The sequence below is a fragment of the Pristiophorus japonicus genome, chromosome 16 (assembly GCF_044704955.1).
Source record: "Pristiophorus japonicus isolate sPriJap1 chromosome 16, sPriJap1.hap1, whole genome shotgun sequence".
NCBI lineage: Eukaryota > Metazoa > Chordata > Chondrichthyes > Pristiophoridae > Pristiophorus > Pristiophorus japonicus.
The window spans coordinates 8,383,069-8,402,390 of NC_091992.1; the positions used below are offsets into that span (position 1 = coordinate 8,383,069).

Sequence of the window (19,322 nt, forward strand, 5' to 3'; positions counted from 1 at the left end):
TTCCAGCATGCGCAGTGTTTTGCTTTTGTACTTATAAACTATATTGATTATTATAAACTATAATTGATTTTAAAAAAAACAATGCTTAATGAGTTTGGATTACATTCATAAATTGTTCAAGGTTCATCACTGCTAGCCCACACAAGGTTAGCAAATTCAGCCCCGAAACCTGGGATTTCCTGCTTTGTATGGACTCAGCAGCCCACCCCATCCCACCGTGCATTTTCGAGGAGGCAAACCCAAATCCCACCACCCTGTGTTGCATTGCACAGGAACACCAGTGACCCACTGTTAATCACACTCTTAATTTGCAGAATTCGGTCTCCTTTGGAGGGGATCGGTAGCCTATTAACTGTGCCAGATTCATCTACAGGAAGAACAGATAATAAATTAAATAAAAGGCACGGTGCTTGTAGATTTTTTGCAACTGTATTTTAATTTTGGGTTTGTAAAGTGAGAATTGATAACTTAAGCCATGAGGTGCAATTTACATCCATCAAAAGTGTGTGGTAACATTAAATTATCGACAACACCACACATTAAGTGAATTTCTCAGATGGTGTTCAAAACCTCCATCTACCTCCCCCCGGCCTAACCAACCTCACTCCTTCTTCCAAATTCAGACCTTCCCTCTTGGCCACAAAAGCAAAGTAGCACAGACCGAACTCGAGTGTAAAACTCTGGGACACGAGACAGCAAAGGTCCTTTTTTTTTTTGAAGAAAGAGAGAGATAAACCTCATCACCAAACATAGCTGGCAGGCGTGGAGGTCAGACTGCCACCACACTCCACCCCTCCCGGGGATGATTGGCGTGCCACAATTGCTACAACATCGGTTTGACCATTTTGTCATCATTTCCAGTGCTGGTCCCTCAGAGTCGGCTTGTTAAATCAGGCACACTTTCTCCAACAGCTGACTTGCATCCTTTGGCCCAGAGAAGGCCAACCGTTACTGCCTCCTCTGACTGCCATTAGTGAAAACAAATCGGCATCACCCGTTGTGACTTGGCAGTGGTTGATGCAAACACCGATAAGTTTCCCCATCTGAGCCAGGCTCCAATTAATTTCACAAATCAAAATCCAAGTCCAAACATTTCGAGTGGTCTTTCTGTAGCTATTACTTGTCAGACCTCTGATCAGCATGCTGTTGGACCCCAGTAACAGTCAACTCCCCCAACCCCCCCCCCCCCCCCCCCCGAGATATTCAACTGTTCATGGAGGAGAGGGCGTTATATTTTAGGAACGTAAAGAAAAGTGAAAGAAAAAAAAATAAACTGTATAATTAAAAAAATTCACATGGGACTAAATCCTCCTCATTCCCCTCTCCCCACTTTATCCTTTCCTTACTGAACCTGCTGCCTTGTGTTGGGATGCTGTTCCACATGCAGCGGGGTCTCTCTGGTACCTCACTCAAGTCACCGCTGTGTCGGCCCAGACGGTGATGCTTTTTGACCATAGCGGCATCACAACCAAGCCCAATCCGGCTCTCTACACACAGGCACTTTCCGGCAACAGACACTAGACATCGACCAGGAACTGTGGCTGATTTCCCCACCCCACTCCACCCCCACTTTCCTAACTCAGGAGGGCAGTTGGCTGAAATTGTCTAACTCGCATCTGGGACTTAGCACCGCGCCAGGCAGCACCTTTACCCACTCGCCCATCGAGAAAGCTTAATTGCTTTATTATAAAATAAAGCACTCTCAACACACGATCATCAGACTCACCCAACAATAGCTGAAAGCGAAGGTACTCATAATCCCCAGGGGGAATTGTGAAGGCAAACACGATATATTTGGCACTGAATTATTTAACAGCTACCATATTGTGCACGTTCAAACACAATTTACCAATCTGAACTGATACGTGCATGGGCACAGGTCTTACGCCAACGTAGAAACATGACACCAGTTAAGCTCTTTCCTACCCAGCACTATTTGCCCAGTTAGGGCACACCAGACCAGGCTGGAAGGGACTATCAGCTGACAAAACTGCTTTTAGTAAGTTACCACACCACAATAGGCTTAAGAGGACCCGGACAAAAATTAAAGTGTTGACTGCTATCCAAACCCACTTTTACGTACCCAGGTAAAGGCTACCAAGAGAGTCTAAAGGATGGTGGCAAGTTGTCACTGGAGGTTGCAGTACAGTTGAGGGTTTGGATAAGGTTATGAGCAGTACGTAGTCATTAGAACTCCTAAATTAAAACCACAGGCCTCCCTTTAATCACTGAAATTTCCCTTGGTGTCTGACATTACTGACACCAATAGCTGAATCATCAACCACCGACTGTCACAGTGGGCCCTGAGTGTTGCCAAATGGCTTCCCGGGGCACCACAGGATGTGGGCATTTTACAGAGTGTGGATTTTCCCTCCTGCCACCAAACGTGAAGTTTTGACTGAAATCGATTACATCACTTTATACCGGGATGTGCACGGTCACAGAGTGTCAGGAATGCTGCAGGAGGAAGTCCCTACGGTCCTGGGATCAGTTTTGATTGCAAGGATTGAGGACTCCAGTCGGAAAAGGTCACGGCTGCTTTTCGCTAACTGATTCTGCAGGCACTCCTGGGCCTGTTGGGGCAAGGAAAGGATTCACACAACCGAGGAGAGCTTTCGATTCAACCCGAATCGTTGGTTTGGGTCGGTGTGACGTGCGATCCAGCCCATCTCTCTCTGGCTGCAAAGATGGGAGATGAGGGGAAAGAGGAAGGATTGTTTTTTCTTCAAAAAGTGCACCGCGTTACTGAAGCATCATCACTGTGGGACAGCCTTAAGGATCCCCCGTTGCATCCGATAACTCATCAGCGGCTGGTTTTCTTTCGGGGGGAAGCAGGGCCCACGGTCCGTGACGTAGGCATAGGGGAAGCGGAGCACCCAGAGCCCGTCCGGTGGCACCGATATTTCCTGCTTCTCGGGGTAGAACACGGGACACGGCGGGGGTCCAGGCTGAACCTGCAATGTAAAGGGAAATTCAATCTTACTGTAAAAAAACGACATTCTTACATTTGCAAAAATTTTAAAAACAGAATAACCACAGTGCAAATTTTTCACAGAATGGGGATTCTCTAAACGTACCACAACAATGAACATAAGAATCCGTCCCTTAAGAATCTGTTACATCTCGAAGTTTTCCAGTTCTGACAAAGGGTCACAGGCCTGAAACGTTAATTCTATGTTTCTCCCCATAAATGTTGCCCAACCTGCTTAGATTTCCAGCATTTTCGGTTTTTATTTCAGATTTCCAGACTACAGTTTTAGCCGAAATCCGAAAAACCTGCGTGGTAATACTCTCCCCTCTAGTATTATAGTATTAGGCAGTCCCTCGTATCGAGGATGACTTGCTTCCACACCAAAAGGGGATGAATTCACAGGTGTTTCAATGAGGGACTTGACATTCTAGATCCCGAACTACATCCTGAAGGGTGGAAGGTGCCTGTGCATGGATTCTTTTAATGTGGGGTAGTCGTTGCACACCAGCCACCACACAGGCTTGGGGAAGAGTGACCATAACATGGTAGAATTCTTTATTAGGATGGAGAGTGACAAAGTTAATTCAGAAACTAGGGTCCTGAACTTAAGGAAAGGTAATTTCAATGGTTTGAGGCGTGAATTGGCTAGAATAGACTGGCAAATTATACTTAAAGGGTTGATGGTGGATAGGCAATGGCAAACATTTAAAGATCACATGGATGAACGTCAGCAATTTTACATCCCTGTCTGGAGTAAAAATAAAACGGGGAAGGTGGCTCAACCGTGGCTAACAAGGGAAATTAAGGATAGTGTTAAATCCAAGGAAGAGGCATATAAATTAGCCAGAAAAAGCAGCAAACCTGAGGACTGGGAGAAATTTAGAATTCAGCAGAGAAGGACAAAGGATTTATTAAGAGGGGGAAAATAGAGTACAAGAAGAAGCTTGCCGGGAACATAAAAAGTGACTGCAAGAGCTTCTATAGATATGTGAAAAGAAAAAGATTAGTGAAGACAAACGTAGGTCCCTTGCAGTTGGATTCAGGTGAATTTATAATAGGGAACAAAGAAATGGCAGACCAATTGAACAAATACTTTGGTTCTGTCTTCACGAAGGATGACACAAATAACCTTCCGGAAGTACTAGGGGCCTGAGGGTCTAGTGAGAAGGAGGAACTGAAGGATATCCTTATTAGGCGGGAAATTGTGTTAGGGAAATTGATGGGATTGAAGGCTGATAAATCACCGGGGCCTGTTAGTCTGCATCCCAGGGTACTTAAGGAAGTGGCCCTAGAAATAGTGGATGCATTGGTGATCATTTCCCAACAATCTGTTGACTCTGGGTCAATTCCTAGGGACTGGAGGGTAGCTAATGTAACACTACTTTTTAAAAAAGGGAGGGAGAGAGAAAGCAGGTAATTATAGACCGGTTAGCCTGACATCAGTGGTGGGGAAAATGTTGGAATCAATTATTAAGGATGAAATAGCAGCGCATTTGGAAAGCAGTGACAGGATCAGTCCAAGTCAGCATGGATTTATGAAGGAGAAATCATGCTTGACAAATCTTCTGGAATTTTTTGAGGATGTAACTAGTAGAGTGGACAAGGGAGAACCAGTGGATGTGGTGTATTTGGACTTTCAAAAGGCTTTTGACAAGGTCCCACACAAGAGATTGGTGTGCAAAATCAAAGCACATGGTATTGGGGGTAATATACTGACGTGGATAGAGAACTGGTTGGCAGACAGGAAGCAGAGAGTTGGGATAAACAGGTCCTTTTCAGAATTGCAGGCAGTGACTAGTGGAGTGCCGCAGGGCTCAGTGCTGGGACCCCAGCTCTTTACAATATACATCAATGATTTGGATGAAGGAATTGAGTGTAATATCTCCAAGTTTGTAGATGACACTAAACTGGGTGGTATTGTGAGCTGTGAGGAGGATGCTAAGAGGCTGCAGGGGGACTTGGACAGGTTAGGTGAGTGGGCAAATGCATGGCAGTTGCAGTATAATGTGGATAAGTGTGAGGTTATCCACTTTGGGGGCAAAAACACGAAGACAGATTATCTGAATGGTAGCAGATTAGGAAAAGGGGAGGTGCAACGAGACCTGGGTGTCATGGTTCATCAGTCATTGAAAGTTGGCATGCAGGTACAGCAGGCGGTAAAGAAGGCAAATGGTATGTTGGCCTTCATAGCTAGGGGATGAGAGTATAGGAGCAGTGAGGTCTTACTGCTGTTGTACAGGGCCTTGGTGAGGCCTCATTTGGAATATTGTGTTCAGTTTTGGTCTCCTAATCTGAGGAAGGACGTTCTTGCTATTGAGGGAGTGCAGCAAAGGTTCACCAGACTGATTCCTGGGATGGCTGGACTGGCATATGAGGAGAGACTGGATCAACTGGGCCTTTATACAATGGAGTTTAGAAGGATGAGAGAGGATCTCATAGAAACTTACAAGATTCTGACGGGACTGGACAGGTTAGATGTGTGTAGATTGTTCCCGATGTTGGGGAAGTCCAGAACCAGGGGACACAGTCTTAGGAAAAGGGGGTAGGCCATTTAGGACTGAGTTGAGGAGAAACTTCTTCACTCAAGAGAGTTGTTAACCTGTGGAATTCCCTGCCGCAGAGTGTTGTTGATGCCAGTTCATTGGATATATTCAAGAGGGAGTTAGATATGGCCCTTACGACAAAGGGAATAAGGGGTACTGAGGGAATGATCAGCCATGATCTTATTGAATGGTGGTGCAGGCTCGAAGGGCTGAATGGTCTACTCCTGCAGCTATTATCTATGTTTCTATGACAGAGCTAGGTCTTAATCCAGTGGCAAGGGTTAACCAAGACGACTGGAGACCTGCTCTGCTGCACAGACCTAGTGCGCATGCATGCTCCTACTATCCATAGGTCGCAGTGTGTGCTGGTCCGTGCTGCCCCTGGGCCCCCGTCTTTCCTGGGCCCTGATCTCCAGACTACCGTTTTCGCCGTTCACCTGTGCCGAGTGTGGGAAGGGATTTACTACCTCATCCAACCTGCTGAAACACCAGTGCGTTCACACTGGGGAGAGACCGTTCGCCTACTCCGAGTGTGGGAAGGGATTCACTCAGTCACCCACCCTGCTGAGACACCAGCGAGTTCACAAGTGATTGCAGGATTTGGATTCTGCTGTTATTCACATCGTTCTGCCCTCTAGGTCAGAGGAGAAGAAAAATAGAACTGATATTCTAAAATACTAAATTCTAAAAAGAGATGGTAATTCTAAGCAAACCTGATGTTCACTATAAAAGCTAAGGGCCCAAGTTTGCCCCGCCCCCGCTTAAAACCATGAGGTGCGCTGACTTTGTAAAATAAAAACCACGCTGAAAACTTACCTCGCTATTCTCCCCGCTCCTGGAACGTTGCAGGCCCTTGGCGTGGCGCAGCACAGCACAAGCTGTGGCGGGGGGTGGAGCTAGGGCCGTGCTGAATCAACAAAGCCGGCAGGGGGGCGGGCTAGGGCCCAGTGTGTTTGTGAGTGCCGACAGCGTTGCGCATGCGCAATGGGTCAGTAACATTGCACAATTGGAAAGGATGAAAGGAATGTGTAAAGTATAAGGAGGGGGCTGGGAGCTGAGTAGTTGTGTGACTGACCGAGTCTGATCTCAGGATGTAGGAGCCGAGGATGTTGGGTGAGGTGACCCGGGGCAACAGTTGGTGGGACTCTGGGATGTGAGGGTTAATTCACTACAGGAGAGAGTGTGTATACACAGGGCTCTATTCCAACTGGGCTCGGGGTCCGGAGGCAGCAATGGAAGTGATGCGGCAGTGGTTAAGATTTAACAAGGTTAGTGCGATGGGTGTCTGTGGGCCGAGGAAGCCAGCGGCTGATTGGATTAAAGTATGTGAGATGCAGAGATACAGGCCTGGGTCAGGAGGCCTAGGAGATGAGGCGGCTGTGCAGATCGTGGAGCTGATCTTGGAGCAGCACAAGACAGTGAACCTGCCCCTCACCGGCAGCGCAGGGCACCGTCACTTTGCCCACACACACCGCGTCGATCCTCTGCTCTTCGTAAAGGCTGGAGACAGGAATATGGCAAAATGGGAGGGAACCAGAGCCCCAGCTTGCTGTACAGACACTCGGTCCACTTCATTCCTGATGTGCTCGACGCTGTCACTGAGCTGCCAGAGTCTGGCCGTCTATTCCAGGAGTTGAGCCGCAAGACTGCCTCTTCCCTCTGTGGGCGCAGAACCTGGGGCTCGGTGCGAGATGTCCACCACTCTGACCCGAGCACTGATCTGCTGGAGGTTCTCCAGTAACCGGCTGGTCTTCCTGCTCAGAGCCCCGATCGCTGCGTCCTCTGCCTTCCTCTCCTTGGTCACCGACAGCTTCGGGACGTGGATCGGGGGGAGAGCCGCCAACTCGGCCCACATCCGGGTAGCCTTTAGTTGGTTGTTCTCGGTCTTGAATTGTTTGACAGAGAGTCGGAGAGCCTCGATGTGCTGCAGCAGTAATGGTGAGTCCCTGAGCTGCACCGGGCCGGAACCCCCCCCCCCCCCCCCACCGAAACCTGCACTGCCTCGGAGATCTCTCCTGCTGCTTGTTGTGAGCCTCCCGCCCCTAGCCCTGGCCGAAGGGCTTGCTGCAGGTGGCGAGGAGGGACTTTTTATTTTTTAGTAATTGATTTATTTTTCATTTATTATTGATTGATGGTTTTTATGCTTCTTTAATGTTGTTGTGAAGGTGTTTAGTGCTTTGCAAAATCCTCTAACTTTCCTCCACCCCACCCCTCCAATCGCTGGCTACCTGCGCTGATTTCTTAATTCACTGCAAGGTTTTTCTGAGTGGACACAAGTGACCTCATACGCTGGCCTAAGTTAGTTTGGAGTAATTTTTAGCTGGCTAAACTTGCTTAAATGGCCAAAACAGGCGTAAGTGGCTGGTAACGCCCTCTTTTGAAAAAGAAGCGAAACTATAAAAAAACCTAACTAACTCACTTACACTGGAGCAAATTAAATGGGGAGAATTGCGATCTTTAACTTACCCCCAAAAAATCTAGTTGCTCCAAATAAAACAGACGAACTCCTGGGGAAACATGGGCCCCAAGAACAAAGGAAGGAAATGCTTATCTATTAATGGGAAACTGCATAATTTGGATAAGGTTTTCAGACCTATAGTTGTACAGGGGTGGGGGGGGGGGGGGGGGGGCAATAATATTAATTTAGCATTTCATAACATACATGGGACATGTAATCACCTGTTAATCAACTGCTGATTATTTTACAATAAACATATTGCAATAACATTACAATTGTTGATTCTTTTGGGTGGATGCTGAGAAGAATCAAAAATCTCATTATACAGTTAGCTCTAATCTTCACAGGCTTGATAGGAATATTACAGCCCCTGTTGTGATTTTAAAGTATTTCCAGCCATAATTTTCAAACAATTTTAAACTTTCACTCATACGCAATGCTTCCTAATGGACCTCACTGTTGTCAGCAAGTGTACATTCATGTCTTACCAATATCTAGACAAAAATCTTATGCCGGACACGCATTACCGCTCATCACAATTTTTGGTCACGCTTTTGCATTGTAAATTGCTATGTCAACAGTTCCCATTCAATTATGCTATGTCAACTGTCACGATGCAGCTGCAAGCTCTGGCCACTAGGCGACACTGCAGCGTGACTTTCTGAAGTTTCTCCACCAATTCTATCATCATTTGTATTTAAAAATAATTATATTCATCAACTTACCGTGGGCAGTTTAATATTGTACTTGGGCCTATACTCATTATTACACCAATATATTTCTTGCGTGACACTCTAAACAGCACCTCAAATTGTCCCCATCATTACTAGTAACAGACTTGTTCCACAGCTACTTCACTCCTATATTATGTCACTCCAACTCCTCTCTCCAGACACAACGCAGGTTCGGAGGGGCACATCTGACAACTCTACTGCTGGGTGTGTTTCACAGCTCAAATGGACATACTACACAAATTTCACACACTCAACACGATGCCTTTTTGAAACCAGAGCAACAGTCGTCTGCTTCTAATGACGACAATGACTGCAATTTGTTATTTCCTTGATTGCAAGCAATTAAAACAAAAGTCACGGTTTGTTTTCCTTGGAACAGAGGAGGCTGAGGGGAGACCTTATTGAGGTGTATAAAATTATGAGGGACCTAGATAGAGTGGATAGGAATGACCTATTTCCCTTAACAGAGGGGTCAACAACCAAGGGGCATAGATTTAAAGTAATTGGTAGGAGATTTAGAGGAGATACGAGAGGCAATTTCTTCACCCAGAGGGTGGTGGAGTCTGAAACTCACTGCCTGAAACCCTCATCACATTTAAAGAGTACTTGGATGTGCACATGAAGTGCCGTAACCTACAGGGCTACGGACCTAGAGCTGGAAAGTAGGATTAGGCTGGATAGCTCTTTGTCGGCCAGCGCAGACACAATGGGCCAAAATGGCCTCCTTCCGTGCTGTAAATTTCTATGACACGATGGACAATCTGTGTCTGCACTGACAACTGGTCTTGGCATAAAAACAGAATGAAACTGAAACAGTCGTGTGTAATCAACAGATCAGGGAGTGGTTAAAGTGTTCTAACCTCAGGCCTTAACAGAACAGTTCTAAACAGCTCAAGTTTCATTTTAATAATTCATGAGCTTATCTCAAGCCGGTTAATTGAACTTCCGCTTTCAAATCACTCATCCACCTTTGACTCTCTAGATTTCAAGTAGATGGCAGACATGACAAGCCTGCAGACCGCAGATTAACGTTTTTGGACCTGGAATCTTACCTGCGGCGTAAGGATGATCTGTAACGGGGCGTCGGGAACCACAATAAAGAGTCTGGTGAGCTGGGCATAGTGCGGCTTGAGTCCTCGGCCCTGGGATGGAGACAGGATGTACAGGGGCATATCCGAGGAGAGGGCTTTGATGGCAGACTCTTTGGGCCCGCTCCCCATCACCTTCATGATCTTTTCCGGGCCCGAGCACATGAACCGCCGGCCCCGCGAGTCCTCGTACTCGAAGCCGACAAACGCCCGAGCGATGTCATCCCGCCGCCTGCCACGTCCGATCACCGAGCTGGCCCGCTTGGCCGGCACGGACTTGTTGGGGGCCGGCCAGGAGTTACTGTCCATGTCCACTTCGTCCTCGGGCCTGGTCTTGATGACGATGTCCCAGGGCATCAGGTAGTTGGTCCCCGGTATGAAGCCGCTCTGGTCCAGGCCCCTGTGAAAGTTGTAAGCTTTGGAAGGGCCCAGCTTGACGAAGGACCAGCTGGAAAACTTGGGCAAAAGTCCCTTCGGACAGCTGGAATTTAACATGCCGGGCAGGTATTCCACCGTGGACACCTGCCGATCCACAACACTGGGTCTCTTTTCCGGCTTAGCTTCCCCTCCCTGGCCGTGTGCTTCGGGGTTATCGCCCCCTGCGTGGGGGTCGGGGGGAAACGTACCCAGACTGTCCATGGACTGTCCCAGACTCAGTGCCAAACTCAAGCTGGTGCTCTCGCCCTGCGTCTGGGCCTCTTTCTCTTTCATTTTCTCTCCTTCGCCCTCCTGCGGGGGGAGCGACGACGCGGTGGAATCGTTCTTGGCCGGAGCAGGGTCGGGGGTGCTAGGTTGGAAGACAGGAAAATAGAAGCGCTCGAGCTTCCCGCAGCATTTCTCATCTTGAAGCTGCAAAACAGAAAGTCAGACGATCCAATTTTCCCCACATCCAGCATTCGAGTACATTCTGCAATGCTTAGATCCAGAATTCGGCTACCTGTATCCCAACTCACACCAAGTCCCATTTACCCATCACTTCCCCTCCCCACCCGAGATCTCTGCACTCCTCCAACTCTGGCCCCAATTTTTATTGTTCCACCATTGACTGCCGTGCCTTCAGCTGCCTAGGCCCCAAGCTCTGGAATTCCTTCCCGAAACCTCTCCGCCTCTCTTCTCCTTTAATACGCTGCTTAAAATCTACCTCTTTGACCAAGCTTTTGGTCACCTGTCCTAATATCTCATTTGGCATGGTGTCAAATTTTGCTTGATAACACTCCTGTGAAGTACCTTGGGATGTTTTACTGAGTTAAAGGCGCTATATAAATGCAAGTTGATGATGTTACTTTACATTATTATTCAAAAATCGCAGTGTAGATTCACCAAGGATGTGAAACTATAGTTATGAGATATTTGGGATACTGGGACAGTTTGCACTAGAGCAAAGAAGGCAAGGTTTTGAAAAATGTTCTTCTCCATCCCAGAAACCATTTAGAGGCATATTTCCAAAGCGAAGAATATTATATAAATATAACCTGACATTTTTTGTGTAGTTAAAAGGTCTATACAACTTATATGCGACGCTTACAGGCAAAAATCTTGTATTTATATAGCACCTTTTTTTATTTTTGTATTTATATTTTATTTATATTTATATTTATAAATCTTGTATTTATATACCTCTCAGTATAACAGGTTCTGAATGGTTGTCACGTGGAACTACAGAAGTTTTGCAAGTTACTGCTGTTGTGTGAATAAACGTGACAACCATTCAGAATCTGTCTGGTGGTGTTGGTTGAGAGATAAATGATGGCCAAAGACACTGGGCAAACTCCTCGTCCTTCTTTCAAGATTGCTACTAGATCTTTAACATTCACCTGAGTCACCTGAAGGGGCCTCGGCATAGGATCTCCATGAAGGACAGCACCTTGGACAGTGCAGCACTCCCTCATTACTGCACCAGAGTGTCAGCCTGGACCACCTGCTCAGGTTCTGGAGTTGGGCTTGAACTCACAACCTTTTGCCTCAGAGGCGAGAATGTGAACAACTGAGCCGAACGGACACTATGGGTTTGGGTGTCAGCCTTGGATCTGTGATAGTACACTCGTCTGCCCCAGAGTCAGAAGGTTATAGGCTCAAGTCCCACTTCAGGACCCGAGCACAAAATCCAGGCTGACACTCCAGTGCAATACTGAGGACCGTCTTTCAGATGAGACATAAACCGAGGCCCCGTCTGCTCTCTCAGTGTGGACGTAAAAGATTCCATGGCACCATTTGAAAAAACAGCAGGGGAGTTCTCCCCGGTCAATATTTATCCCTCAACAACATCAATAAAACAGATTATCGGGTCATTATCTCATTGCTGTTTGTGGGAACTTGCTGTGCACAAATTGGCTGCTGCATTTTCTACATTACAACAGTGACTACACTTCAAAAGTATGTAATTTGCTGTAAAGCGCTTTGGGACGTCCTGAGGTTGTGAAAGGCGCTATAGAAATGCAAGTCCTTCTTTTATTTCTCTGTGCCCATTTCTATGGTATGACGCCCAGCTCAAAGAGCAAACCCGCTCTCCCAGGCATCTATCTCCATCACCAGCCTCCAGAATTTCTCCCCATTTATTTCCATCATAAGAAATAGAAACAGGAGTAGGTCATCTGGCCCCTCAAGCCTGCTCCGCCATTCAATAAGATCATGGCCGATCTGATCCTGGCCTCAGCTCCACTTCCCTGCCCGCTCCCCATAACCCTCGATTCCCCTATAGTGCAAAAATCTCCACCTTAAATATATTCAATGACCCAGCCTCCACAGCTCTCTGGGGCAGAGAATTCCACAGATTCACGACCCTCTCAGCAAAGAAATTCCTTCTCATCTCCGTTTTAAATGGACGGCCCCTTATTCTGAAACTATGCCCCCCTAGTTCTAGATTCCCCCACAAGGGGAAACATACTCTCTGCATCTACCCTGTCAAGCCCCTTCAGAATCTTATATGTTTCAATAAGATCACCTCTCATTCTTCTAAATTCCAATGAGTATAGGCCCAACCTGCTCAACCTTTCTTCATAAGACAACCCCTTCTTCTTAGGAATCAACCTAGTGAACCTTCTCTGAACTGTCCCCAATACATCCTCCTTAAATAAAGAGACCAAAACTGTAAGCAGTACTCCAGGTGTGGTCTCACCAACACCCTGTACAGTTGTAGCAAGAATTCCCTACTTGTATATTCCATCCCCCTTGCAACAAAGGCAAACATTCCATTTGCCTTCCTAATTATTTGCTGTACCTGCATGTTAACTTTTTATGTTTCATGTACAAGGACCCCCAGATCACACTGTGCAACATTTTGTAGTCGCTCTCTATTTAAATAATTTTCTTTTTTTTGTTCTTCCTACCAAAGTGGATAACCTCATATTTTCCTACATTATACTCCATCTGCCAATTTTTTTCCCCACTCACTGAGCCTGTCTCTATCCTTTGCAGATTCTTTGCATCCTCACAACTTGCTTTCCCAACTATCTTTGTATCATCAGCAAATTTGGCTACATTACATTTGATCCTTTCATCCAAGCCATTAATATAGATTGTAAATAGTTGAGCCCCAGCACTGATCCCTGTGGCACCCCACTAGTTACAATTTGCCAACCTGAAAATGACCCATTTATCCCGACTCTCTGTTTTCTGTTAGTTAGCCAATCCTCTATCCATGCTAATATATTACCCCAACCCCGTGAGCTCGTATCTTGTGCAGAGAGCTCTTATCTTGTGCAGGATAACAGGAAATAAAGTCTTGCAAGAAAGAGGTTGCACTGACACAATAATCATAAAGAGATCTGACCGTTTGTCCTCATTTAGCACCCTATATCTGCCTGTAAAATGTAGAAATGCCTGCCATACCTGATAGAAATCGTAATTGCCCGACTTGATGTCGAAGGGATCATCGCGAGGGGCTTGCCTGCGGCCGCAGTTACAAGAGCTGGTGGAGCGAGCGCGGCTGTTGTGATACAGCACGGGTGGATTCCTGTCAGGCTCTGGTTTTTCTCCTGCAAGAAAGAAAGACAAACACACACACACACACACACACAAAGAAAAAGGGTATTCGAATACCGTTAGCTATTTCATTATTGTTGTATTTCAATCCATGGGCAATTGGGGAAAAGGAGACATGCACCCAGGCAATGTTACCCATCACTAGAATGGTACCAGGGATGAGGGACTTCAGTTCTGTGGAGAGGCTGGAAAAGCTGGGGTTGGTTTCCTTGGAGCAGAGAAGGTTAAGAGGGGATTTGATAGAACTGTTCAAAATTATGAAGTGTTTTGATAGAGTAAATGAGAAACTGGTTCCAGTGGTTAACCAGAGGACACAAATTTAAGATGATTGACAAAAGAGGCGATATGAGGAAACATTCTATTTATTTATTTATTTTTTAAACAGTGAGTTGCTAAGATCTGGAATGCAGTGCCTGAAAGAGTGGTGGAAACAGATTCAATGTTCAAAGGAGAATTGGATAAACACTTGTAGGGAAAAATGTTTACAGTGCTATGGGGGAAAAAAAGAGCAGGGGGATGGCATTAATTGGATAGCACGATGGGCTGAACTGAATGGTCTCCTTCTGCGCTGTTTCATTCTATGGTATGTATGACTGGTAATCTGTGTTTTTTTTGGTGATCTTGTTTGAGTAATAGATTTTGACCAGGGCTGGTCTAAGCTCTTGCTCTTCTTTAAATTGTTCCTTACTTTGTGTGATAGTCGCTCCTGTGAAGCAGCACGGGACGTTTTACAACATTAAAGAATCATAGAAGTTTATGGTACAGAAGGAGGCCGTTCAGCTCATTGTCGGCCGGCACGGACACAAAGAGCTATCCAGCCTAATCCCACTTCCCAGCTCTTAGCCCGTAGCCCTGTAGGTTACGGCAATTCAAGTGCATCTCCAAGTACTTTTTAAATGCTGCAAGGGTTTCTGCCTCGACTAGCCTTTCAGGCAGTGAGTTCCAGACCCCCACTGCCCTCTGGTTATTGACCCCTCTGCTAAGGGAAATAGGTCCTTCCATCCACTCTATCTAGGCCCCTCATAATTTTATATACTTCAATAAGGTCTCCCCTCAGCCTTCTCTGTTCCAAAGAAAACAAACCCAGCCGATCCAATCTTTCCTCATAGCTAAAATTCTCCAGTCCTGACAACATCCTCGTAAATCTCCTCTGTACCCTCTCCAATGCAATCACATCTTTCCTGTAATGTGGTGACCAGAACTGCATGTGGTGTAACTCTAGCTGTGATGTAACTAGTGTGTAATACAGTATAAGCATAACCTCCCTGCTCTTGTATTCTATGCCTTGGCAAATAAAGGCAAGTATCCCGTATGCCTTCTTAACCACCATATCTACCTGGCCTGCTACCTTCAGGGATCTGTGGATATAAATACATTGAAGGCGCTATATAAATGCAAATTGTTAATGCTTTCCTGAACAGAAATTTGGGGCTTTGATGCAACGTCTTATCCAAAAGACAGCATCTCCCAACAAGTTCTGTGCTGGACCACCAGCCTATAACTCTGGTTCATCATCGACCCCTGTAGAGGGAGAGGATTTCTCCTGGTCTATCACCATCAGGAGAACAAGAGCAAAAACATTATGGAGGGAGGGAATTGTCAGCAGAGATGACCATTTGTTTTACTCCCTCCCTCGATACATTTTCATCAACCTGAAACGTTAACTCTGTTTCTCTCTCCACAGATGCTTGCCTGACCCTGCTGAGTGTTTCCACACGTGTGCGGTTTTTATTTCAGATTTTCCAGCAACCATTGTGCGACCGGTTTTTCAAATCCATTTACCAGTGTTATTCTGCAATCAGCCAAAAGGTGGCGCATGCGAGCGGTCTAGAGTGACTATCCCTCTGCTCTTGGGGGAACGCTCGTGGTCTTTACTCAGCATCTCTACGCGACTAAGAATCGCAACTCACTTATACAGAGAATCACTGCCTCGACTCTGGGATGCACGATGTTGGCACTGCAACGTGCTGCTTCACAGCTCTGGACTCCCCCCCTCCCTATAAAGCTCATTAGAAACATTTGTGGGAAATATCTGGTGGACTGGACACAGGTGAGTGTTTCTGGGACTTCCCCCTTTGTGGGATGGGTGGTCTCCTGGGTCTCAGCCTCCCCAAGGTCCTACTTTTGTTGCCAATCTGATATAGCTCTGGTGCTTCTTCTAATTCCTGTACTGTTCATTTGTCTTCATTATCAATCCCCTACGCTCGGTCTTCAGTAGCTCAATGACTAGGTGAACCTTCAGCCTCTGCTCTCCCAGTCAACCGCAGGTCCACAAGACTTCCACAATTCTGGAAATTAGTCTCCCTTGTATGGATGATGAGATAGCAACACCTTCTACTCTATAATTAATGTTAATAATAATGCAGATGTGACTCGGGTGACTCCTGGCACCATATAAATGTTAACAACGTTAGGAACACTATGTTTAACTACTTAAATATCGTACGTTACTGCTGCATTCTTCTTTTGTGTGCTGCCACAAGCCTGCATTTATGCCCATCCCTAAATGTCATGGCTTGCTAGGCCACTTCAGAGGGTATTATGATCCAACTGCATAGTGAGAGATTGGACGTAGGTGTAGGTTGGACGGGAGTGGGGGGGGGGGGGCGGGGAGAAAGAGAAGTTTATTGTTATGTTTAATAAAACATGTTGGGCGTAACATGCCACAATCAACACTGTACATGGGATAATACACTTTGAGAGAGATTGAGCCTATACCCTTTGGAGTTTACAAGAATGAGAGGTGATCTCATTGAAGCATAAAAGATTCTGAGAGGGATTGACAGGGTAGATGCCGAGAGGTTGTTTCCCCTGGCTGGACAGTCTGGAACTAGGGGGCACAGTCTTAGGATAAGGGGTCGGCCATTTAAGACTGAGATGAAGAGGAATTTCTTCACTCAGAGGGATGTGTATCTTGGAATTTTCTACACCCAGAGGGCTGTGGATGCTGAGTTGTTGAGTATATTCAAGGCTGAGATGGATTTTTGGACTAGGGTTAATCAAAGGATTTGGGGATCAGGCGGGAAATTGGAGTTGAGGTCAAAGATCAGCCATGATCTTATTGATTGGTAGAACGGGCTCCAGGGGCCTTCTGGCCTACTCCTAATTCTTACATTCTTAATAATGGCATGGTATGCTGTTGTCCATCTTTCTGATGCTGCTATCACACTTTGGAAGTCAGATTCTTGCTGATGTAGGCAATCTTATCCATACTGCTATACAAAAGTGAAGCCATTCTATAGCAATTAGAGCAGTTTCACATCAATAAGAATTGGTAAACACCAAACACTGCCTCTCAGCACAATGCTGATTCAGTGGGAAAGAGACAGATAATGAGAATGTGGGATCAAGAAATTATGTGATCAAACTAGAGACAGTAGGTATGAATGAAAACTAGAGAACTAGAAAAGGAACGGAGGATGGGGAAGAAAATATAAAAGAAATAAAAATGAGATGGCAAAACGGAAAGAAAATAAATAACGTCACGTATTGGGGAAAGGGAGGTAGAGAACTCCCATCAGCACACTTTACCGAGATCTTTGTAACAACCTTGCTTTCCCAAAATTCCTCTTCCCCTCCTGGCTTGAAGGTTCTGATTCCTGACAAGATGTAGATCCCTGGTTAACATGTCCATAGTCTATTCCTCATTCACAAGCCTGCAGTGAGTGTATTAGTACTCATTTGACCCTCGGGTCATTACTGCAGCTGACACTGAACCCACCCTCACTAAAAATCTAGATGTGAGGTATCCTGTTGTAGTGCAAACCTTCTGAATGTAGTCTTTGCCTTTTTCTTTGGTTACAATAAAATAATAAACTGATAAATTTGCAGAACAACATCTGAATACTCCAGTGAATATAAACATTGCTGCTTAAAGTCAGGGTCTACACTTTGCCACAACTGGGTGGGGAGTTTGTATTTTGTGTGCAATTTACTGACTCAATTCTCCAGTCTTTTCTCTCCCCCTGAAGATGAAAGCCTCTAAATTTATGGCTCACCTGGTTTAGGCAGCAGATGGAATTTGTGAACACAATGTTGATCCGTTAAGCTTCTCTCTTCACACAACTGATGCCCATTACTCCAAAACTTATAGCAGTCTTCATGCAGCTGCATGGCGTATTTCTGGAAGGCTGGTCCGCGGGCATGCTGACTGTAGACACGTAGGGCCTGTGCCAACTGGTTCTTGTGGACAGTGGTGGTGTAATGGTGGGGCAGATTGGACTGGTAGGCGCTGTGTGCCAGAGGCAGGGCCTTTTGGCAGCGGTTTTCCGAAAACTTATTATCCGCATCCAAAAACCCTTCGAGCCCTTTTAGCTGTCCCTGTATCTTGGAGGAAAGATCCCCAGAAAGAATTCCGAGGTCTTCCTCCTTCCCACTTATCATCACGTCGTAGAGTTTTGAGGCTACAGCCAGCCAGTTTTTATAGGCAGGGAGTTCAAAGTGTGACGGCTGCGGGTTCCTCCCAACACTATCCTCAAATCCCTTCTTGGTCAGAACCAGCTCCACGTGTTGCCACAGAAACTCCTTCAATGTGCAGTCCACCAGCTGGCCGCTGGAGCTGTTGAGGCTGCTTTCCAGTATGAAAGACGGCTGGCGGACGTGCCTCATCATCTGATAACGCCGTGAGCCAGAAAGTGGAAGGGATTCGTGCTCCCTGATGGCACAAGTGTTTTTCAGCTGCCCGATCAGCATGCTGATGGGGTCGTCCCCCTGCCCGGCCACCACGTAAACAAACGCCTGGTTGGCAGGGACGGTGAACAGACAGTTAATGCTCTGGTTGGTCAGCACTCTGCTCTTCCTGAAAATCCTGTAGATCTGATCCTCCAGGGCGTGCTGGAGCCTCCTTTTAGGAGAGTGCTTCTTGGGTTTATCCAGGTTGGAGGGGTCCAGGCACTTGGGCTCGACCTTCAACGCCCCATTCAGCTGGAAAATAAAGAGCAGTCTGGGGGGGCAGGGCCGACAGTTCAATCTCCACTCCTTGCCCACCAGGCAATCCTTGATCGCGCTCTTCAGGTAGGGCAGGACCTTTTGCCTGAGGCTGTCCAGGGCGCGGAAGAGACGGTCGTAAGTGATGTCGAAGGAGCAGGTGGGGTGGACCAGCAGCAGGATGTGGGAGACGGAGAAGAGGTAGAGCAGGTGGATGCAGTGCAGCTTCTCCTCGGCCTTCCAGAACTCGTGGGCCTCGGCGTGGCAGACGTCGTCGGCCAAGGCCCGGCAGGCGTGCAGCAGCTGCTGGTTGTCGCAGACGGCGGTGAGCAGCAGGTAGAGCACCTTGCTGTCCTGGTGGTAGTAGCACTGCAGCAGGTTGTTGTTGTCAGGGTGACCGCCGCCGCCGCCCAGGCCCGGGTACAGCGGGAAGACCGGTTTGTCGCACAGCGTGTTGACGATGGCGTGCTTCTCCGCGCTCACCTCCGACGTCTTGCCGAAGATGCCCACCACGCACATCTCCTCGTCCTGCTCCTCCTCGCCGCCGCCCGGGCTCAGCGCGGCCCTCAGGGCCCTGGCCGCCATCTTGCCCGCCGTGCCGTCCCCCGCGCCGTCCGGCCG

At 46.9% G+C, this 19,322-nt stretch overlaps 1 protein-coding gene across 1 annotated transcript; it reads right to left on the reverse strand.

Moving 5' to 3' along the window:
* Positions 1-1,200: 1,200 nt before the first annotated feature.
* Positions 1,201-19,322, reverse strand: smg8 (SMG8 nonsense mediated mRNA decay factor). Its single transcript, XM_070856952.1, has 4 exons — positions 17,774-19,322; positions 13,623-13,768; positions 9,759-10,643; positions 1,201-2,954 (listed from the first exon to the last, which is right to left on the reverse strand). The coding sequence occupies exons 1-4, from the start codon at positions 19,284-19,286 to the stop codon at positions 2,757-2,759; spliced, it is 2,742 nt and encodes a 913-aa protein (XP_070713053.1). The 5' UTR covers positions 19,287-19,322; the 3' UTR covers positions 1,201-2,756.

What these genes read in the sequence shown, in the direction of transcription:
- smg8 (XM_070856952.1), bottom strand. Translation starts at nt 19,286, where the DNA reads ATGGCGGCCAGGGCCCTGAGGGCCGCGCTGAGCCCGGGCGGCGGCGAG. An exon ending in GCAATTACGATTTCTATCAG is followed by an intron (nt 10,644 to 13,622) that starts GTATGGCAGGCA and finishes TCTGTTTTGCAG; the next exon opens with CTTCAAGATGAGAAATGCTG. An exon ending in AGATCATCCTTACGCCGCAG is followed by an intron (nt 2,955 to 9,758) that starts GTAAGATTCCAG and finishes TTTACATTGCAG; the next exon opens with GTTCAGCCTGGACCCCCGCC.